The sequence below is a fragment of the Eucalyptus grandis genome, chromosome 5, assembly GCF_016545825.1.
Source record: "Eucalyptus grandis isolate ANBG69807.140 chromosome 5, ASM1654582v1, whole genome shotgun sequence".
NCBI classification, from domain to species: domain Eukaryota; kingdom Viridiplantae; phylum Streptophyta; class Magnoliopsida; order Myrtales; family Myrtaceae; genus Eucalyptus; species Eucalyptus grandis.
In genome coordinates, this window is record NC_052616.1 from 24,912,963 (window position 1) to 24,920,746 (window position 7,784).

Here is a 7,784-nt window from a genome sequence, read left to right on the forward strand (position 1 = left end):
GGTAATCCATCGAAGTGCAACATACATCATTGTAGCATACCATCTATCTTTCATTAATCAGGTATAAAGAATCTAGGTGTGTGACTCTTTGTCCTCCAAGGACTAGAAGCAATATTGACTTCGGACCATTTGCAACATGAAGAGTTAATCCTCAAGAACTAAGCACCAAATTATATTGTGGTTAGATCGCAAAGAAACTCATTAGAGTGTCTTTTTCTCACAATAAGCTTAATAAAAATTAACATTAGCAATGATACAGTGTGGGAGTTTCTTCTTCCAATAACCAATGTTGAAATAGTTTGTTATCACAAAAGAGGTGTCTCTTGATTAAGAGAATACATGACTCTTGGTTAAAAGAAGACATGACTCTTGATAAAAGAAAGTGTGACTCTCGCTTATAAAAAGAGGTGACTCTTCGTCCTAAAAAGAAAGTTATTGATAGTTATAAAAGAAAGTGACTTTTGATATGAAAAGTGGTGATGATTTGGGATAAGGTACTTATTATTAAGAGATGTGTTGATTGTTTGTCTATAAATAGATACCACTTCACACATTATTTATAGTAACTACAACTGTTGAAAAATACTTTTTCTTAAGAACTCTCTCTTTTCCCTTTTCATAAACACAATGTTAACACATTCAAGGAGGAATTTTAAAAGAGATTTGAATAATTGCTTAATTCACTTCTTTGCGACCTTGGTGTACATCCTGATGGTATATTTATTCTAAACTCGACAGCAACAATAGTGATGATCATCATCATGCATCAAAGCATCAACGATCTACTACTACTTCTCCATCTTCTTCAACAATCAAATTTCCAAACAACCAGTTCATGCTTCTTTCACATTCGTGAATATGCACTTCATAATGTGTCAATTCTCCTAACATTAACCTAACAACGCACTATATGGAAAGGAGGAATGGGGATAATGGATCCGTGAACAGCTCTAAAATTTGACAAGGATAGAGAAATAATAACAAATAAGATGGAATGAAAGAAGCTTTCGTTAAAAAGACCGGGCAAAAATCAAACCAGAAAAAATTCGTCTCTTGTGGCATATTGTCCACCATGGTCTGCTAAAGACCTTCTCAAGAGCTGAAACATGTAAGCACCTATTTTACAACCCTAAAAGTTGAATTTTTCACCCATTATTTCAACAAAAGAGAGAGAACAATCGAGGGGTTCAAGAATTTTCATCCACTACAATGTCATTTAAACAACAAGTAAACTCAGCGCCCAAAAGATATCTAGTCATGGTAGACCAGCTACAAAAATCAAAACTATTATGTGCTTCACCATAAACTGGAATTCCAACTTCCGTAACAAAAAATATACTAATAAAAAAGAAAAATCCTGAGCAAACAAAATTAGAAAGAAAGATTTGAATAAAATCCTAGGGCATTTGGTATAGTTAAGTCGCATAACAAGGGAAGACTTCATTCATGGAGCAAGAACATGATGTGCTTTCCTTTTAACCACCTCCAATTGAAGCCATTGAAAACCCTAATTTGGCGAGTTGGGTGATAAAAAAACCATAATCTCCAATTCAATGCAGTGTCTTTTGTCTCTTCATTTTGTTTAGTTTCCCTCAAAAGGACGTCGGTTTAGGGAACTATTTTCCAAGTGCACCTCCACGACAAATCCATTGGTCATCATATTAAATTCTTCATTCAAGCGCCGTTCACGGCTATTGCTCCGTATGCATTTTAACGAGGAAAGCTAAGGGAAGAAAGATTGAAGTACCGATTTGAAATTTTAAGTAAGAACAAGTCGAGTTTTGAATAAAACGCACCTTTTTCAAGTACCAATTTTGCATATACCAACCTCATTATTCAAAAGGTCAAATAATCAAGATGCTCTCCGGGGGTTACGCTCCTTTCTACCGACAATGGTAGTTCTCTCTCGATATGCAGAGATACCCCTACCACCATGGTAGATTACAGTTTTTTCACGCCTTTTCTCTCAAAGTCACTACTCACTACCCGCTAATCTCATCTTCCTTCAATTCCTCTTTCCTCGACCACCACGGAGCGTTCAATCCCTGCGATGTGGTAACCTCCCCTTCTTCTTTATCCTTTCGGTTGAATCGTGGCTCGTTGTCCCCTGTACGACATAGTTCTCCTCCTGTGTTTCGTCTAGCTGCATGCATGTACCCGATTCTCCACTTGCAGCAATGGGTCCGCTATTTGCATCAATTCGGTAGGTAAGGCTTCTACCTCCTGCGAAGTCTCTGCTTGCTTTACTCTTGATGATGGATTATGGGTTAGACGGAACTTCTTTGTGGCGTGGTGCATCGGTGAGCCTCGCCGCAGTCCGTTTTCCGGTTTCGTCTCGAATTACATCGGTTAATTCCAATGGAGGAGCATGCACCCGACGAGTCGGTCCGACTAGATGCTCTGTGTCAACGACTTGGTCGATTATGTTCTGAGAAGGAAATCGAAGTTTGGGACGAATTACCAAATCCGAAGGGACTACAAGACTGTCGACTTACCTTAATTGGAAGTATAGTATCCAACCCTACTGTTAATTTGCCAGCTTTTCAGGGCACCATGACCAGAGTATGGAAGACCGAACGTGTCCACATATCTCAGCGAGATAATGGCCTGTATATTGCTAAGTTTCAGTTAGAGAAAGAGAAACAGTAGGCTGATGGAGGTCCATGGTTGTTTCGGGACACACGGTTATCTTTAAACAATGGTTGCCTCAAACACCTCTACATTGGTATGATTTACGTCTTTGTGCTTTACGGGTTCACGTATACGGTTTACCCGGAATGGAGCACCGAACGGCTCCTTCGCCGGGCCGTGCAACGAGATAGGTTCAGTTGTTGCTGTTGACTCCACTATATCTCAGCGGGATCAACCATTAGACACCGCTGCTTAGAGTTCGAATAGAGATCGCCCTCGCCAATCCCCGAAGACGGGAAAGCTAATTAGAATTCTTTGGCAAAACCTTTTGGCTTGATTTTAAATACGAACGTTTGCCTAACTACATTATTCATGTGGTAGAATCGGCCACTATGCGATGTATTGCCCAGAATATCCTTATGATGCGGCCTTACTAGAAGGCAATAGCAAAATGGCTTATGGTCCTTGGCTCGAGCGGACGTGAAGGAATATAGTCCTTATTGGAAAGCATTCTATACTCCACGGGACTTAACTCAAAGCAAATGGATGATAATGTACCGAAACTCCCCCTGATATGCAGCCACAACTTCCTTTACTACCTCCACCTGAATGTCCCAATCGACCAACAGCAGCGATGAATCCACAGCCAGTACATCTCTCGTCTGCAGCAACGGAAGTTCGGCAGACCACGGACTTGGTATCTGCTTCGACAAAGTTGAAGGCAATTCAATCTCCATCTACGGACAAGACAAAGCAAGTACAAAGGCATTCACTCCGAAATCTTAGCACAGGGGGTACTTCTAAGAAGCAGCGGCGATTTTCCCCTTATGAGATGCGACAGTTAACCGTGCCAGATTTTGATGGCACCCAACTGATGGACAATCCAGTGTATTCTGAAGACGAGTTGCAACAATGGGCGACGGTGGCTGGCCCTCAACAGCCACCCCAAAACAAATGAAACTACTTTGTTGGAACTGTCGGGGCACAGGCAATCCCCGACGGTTCAAGCCCTTAAGGCCTTAGTTGCCAAGGATAAGCCCGACTTGGTTTTCTAATGGAAACCAAGAATTTTGAACCGGTTCTCTCCGAGCTTACAACGGCGTTTGCATTTTCAGCAGCTTTTTGTTATTAATCCGTTGGTCCGAAAGGTGGTCTAGCACTTCTATGGCAGGATAACTTATCAATAGATATCATCCATGCTTGAGAGGATTATATAGACATCTTTGTGTAGTGAAGTGAATGTGGCTAGAACTATGCGCATTACTGTTTACATGCTCCCTACTCCTACCATATGCGGCAGTTATTATGGCAAGAGATACGGCTGATTAGTATTTCCAACACTTGGCCTTGGATTTGTACAGGAGATTTTAATGATATTCTCTACCCATGGGAAAAGGTGGGCCGGAGGTCAGTTGCTCCTTTCCGACTTTCCTCCTTTCACTCTTTCATCAATGATTGCTCGTTAATGGAAGTAGAGAGTAAAGGGTGTCGGTTTACCTGGACAAATAAAAGAGTTGGTGACGATCTTATCAAAGAGCGATTGGATAGGGTCCTGTGCACCTCCAACTGGCGGGTGTTATATCCGACAGCTGTTGTTTTTGCGTTGCCGGCTGTGGGTTCTGACCATAGCCCTCTCCTTTTGGATACCATCGGAACACCTGCCAAGAATCGACGTCAATTTGTTTATGAGGCATATTGGAATAGGGATCCCGAATGTCAGCACATTGTACAGAGGCATTGGAATTCCAGTAGACATCATCAGTCCATGTTCGATCACAAGATTCAGGTTGTAACCAGGGCTTTACAGGCATGGAGTCGTGAGAAATTTCAGAATGGACATCAACGAATTAATGCGTTATATCAACAGCTCACCGACCTCAATAACACCCCATCTCTTCACTCTAATGACACAGAGGATGCATCTCAAATTCGGGATGAAATACGAAACTTATGGCAAGGGAGGAGCTTTTCGGGCTATGCGGTCGAGAATCAAGCTGGCTGCGTTCGGGGATAAGAATTCCAAATTTTTTCACGCCTCTACCATTCAACGCCGTCAACGAAACCGGATCATCATGTTACAAGATGGGAATGAGGAATGGGTACGAGATCCCCAAGCGCTAAGGGAGATGACGACTGATTTCTTCTCTCAATTATATACTTCAGAGTGAGCTCGGAACTACAACCCTGTTTTGGATCAATGTCCCTCAGTAGTTACTTTAGACATGAATAACCGCTAACTTGCCTCGGTCACTATGGAAGAGGTACAAAAGGCTACTTTCAGTTAGGGATTTCCAAGGCTCCCGGCCCCGATGGTTTGAATGGCCTTTTCTACCAGAATCATTGGGAAATTATCAAGTATGATCTTCTAAGGTTAGTGGAGGATTTTTTTAATTCCGGTTCATTACCTAGACAGCTTAATAAAACCATCATTGCTTTAATCCCCAAGACCAATCACCCCCAAAGTCTAGAACAGTATCGGCCAATCAGTCTCTGTAACTATGCTTATAAAATCATTTCGAAAGTTCTTGCCAATGATGAAACCACAGCTACCAAATCTTATAGCCAAGGAACAAGCTGCCTTTGTTAGTGGTCGTCACATTCAAGACAATGTTTTAATACTCCAGGAAGTAATGCATCAATTCAAAGCACGCAAGTGGAAGCGGAGGCATAAAATTTTAGTAAAGACAGACATGCATAAGGCGTATGATCGTGTGGAGTGGGATTTCTGAAGGATTACTTGCTTAAGTTGGGTTTTCATCATCGATGGGTCCTATGGGTCATGCAATGTGTAACTACTACATCCCTTGGTGTCCGTTTTAATGGTGCGACACGCCTTACATCCAACCGACAAGAGGACTCGGGCAAGGTGACCCTCTCTCCCCTTACCTTTTTGTGCTAGTCGCCAATGTTCTTTCCACTTTGATTACCCAAGCAGTTAGTAGTGGATATCTTAAAGGGATAAAGTTTGCACGGTCTTGTCCCACACTATCCCATCTATTTTTCGCCGATGATTCAGTCTTTTTTCTCGGATGGAACCATTACGAATGTCGAATATGTCCAATATCTTGAATCAATATTGTATTGCTACCGGGCGGACTATTAACGGGAACAAATCGGGGATGATATGTAGCAAATCTTGTCCAATCGGTTTGCAAGAACATTTGGCCGAGAATTCGGGGTTCTGTCCTACGGCGATTTGGCAAGTACTTGGGTATCCCCTCGATTGGGGTAGATCAAAGAGAGACATGTTCTCTTGGATTGTGGCAAGGGTCTCATCAAAAATGGAAGGTTGGAAAGAAAGTCTATTATCTAAAGGGGGTAAGGAAGTCCTTCTTAAGGCGGTAGTGCAGGCTATTCCCCAGTATGCTATGTCTGTTTTTCAGCTTCCTCAATCTATATGTAAGACTCTAGAACAGCGTATCGCTCAATTCTGGTGGAGGAATGATGTTAGTCGAAGAGGGGTGCATTGGCACCCATGGAATGCTCTAAAGATCAGTAAGCATAGTGGTGGCTTGGGTTTTCGAGACCGATGGTTTTTAATAAAGCTTTCTTTGGGTAAACAAGCACGGAAACTAGTTCAAAGTCCATTATCTTTATGGAGTCAAATTGTTTAAGGGCCTATATTTCCCTAATGGGTCCTTTCTAAAGGCGGAGATTGGGTATCGACCTTCTTGGGGCTGGAGGAGTCGCCGGCTGGAAGAGAAGCAATACTACCGAATTTGAGATGGTCGTGGGTGATGGTAAACGTATTAGCATTCGACGGGATCAATGGTTACCTATTGGGTCAATTCCGGGGCCCTTGGCTCGGGATGAACCTCAAATTGTAGCGAGATCTCATTGACCCTCTCCTCCAAACCCGGAATCTTCCACTACTTGAGGCATTATGATGTTGTATCGTCCGAGAGGTTATCAAGATCCCTATCCGACCACTATTTACATCCGATCGGCTAATGGGCGGCAAGTAAGGATGGTATCTATTCGTGAAGAGTAACTATCAATCCCTCCATTTTTCGAAGTCCCCAGATCGTTAATGGAGCCTCATCATCTAACAGTCAGGATAGTCTTATTTGGAAGAGAATATGGACTATGAGTACGGAGCCTAAGGTGAGAATGTTCTTATGGTCGGTCTTCCATAACGCACTTGCGACCAAAGATAATCTGTTTCGACGCCATATTACTTCGGACCCTATATGCGACTGTGCAATCGCGGACCCCGAAACAATTGAACACATCTTTTTCGTGTTCATGGACGAAGGAGATATGGAAACATCCTGATTTAATTGCATTAAACGTCCAAACAACAGTTCACAGCATAGCAGGTTGGATCGCTACTCAAGTCAGGCAGAAGAGTTCGGTACCTGGGCTAGCGTTTATTGCGTATGTCTTATGGCAAATTTGGCGAGGCGGAATAGCTTCGTTTTCGGACACAAAGTAGAAGTCCCACTTTGTTGTTCCTGATGCGCGAGCTCAACTCAACAGCTATGACCGAATCAACCCTAGGCGGAAGAAACCACAATCCAATGCTCTGTACTCTGAATTTCTTTGGCGGCCCCCTGATCGGGGTGCTATCAAATGTAATATAGATGGGGCTTACCAATGGGGATGTAACAAGGGATCAATGGCGTGCATCGGTAGGGATTTCAGGCGAGACTCACCGATGTTTATTCTGCCCAGACTTTCCGGCGAACTCGGCGCTTCAATCGAGGTGCAAGCCCTCGCTTTTACCCTTCGGCATCTGCGGCATAAGGAACTCCACAAAGCTCGCTTGGAAGTTGAATCGATTCTTTGGATCATGGTGGATATATTGAACCAGGAACACACCACCTCCATGGCGGGATGGACCGCTCTTCGAAGAGGTGAAGACGCTCCTCCTTTCGTGCCCTAATCTGCACCTGAGACATTGTAGGAGAGAGACAAATTCAGTGGCTGACTGGGCCGCGAAGGCCCATGGCCGCCAAGACCTTTCCCCAGATTGGAATCTATTTCCCCCTTTTTTGCTTTTAGATCTGGTGAATGCAGACGCTGTTGCAAGTGGATGTAATATGGAACCGCCTTAATATATATCTTTCTTCCTGACCAAAAAAAAAACCTCATTATTCAGAAGGATAAAAAATAAAAAAAAAAAAAAAAAGAGGGGCAAAAGAAAAGGAAAT

At 42.9% G+C, this 7,784-nt stretch overlaps 1 protein-coding gene across 1 annotated transcript; it reads right to left on the bottom strand.

The window, feature by feature from the left end:
• Nucleotides 1-3,164: 3,164 nt before the first annotated feature.
• LOC120293765 lies at nucleotides 3,165-7,066 on the bottom strand. The gene is made up of 3 exons (XM_039313503.1): nucleotides 6,990-7,066; nucleotides 4,129-4,289; nucleotides 3,165-3,368 (listed from the first exon to the last, which is right to left on the bottom strand). The coding sequence occupies exons 2-3, from the start codon at nucleotides 4,279-4,281 to the stop codon at nucleotides 3,165-3,167; spliced, it is 357 nt and encodes a 118-aa protein (XP_039169437.1). The 5' UTR covers nucleotides 4,282-4,289; nucleotides 6,990-7,066.
• Nucleotides 7,067-7,784: the final 718 nt, after the last annotated feature.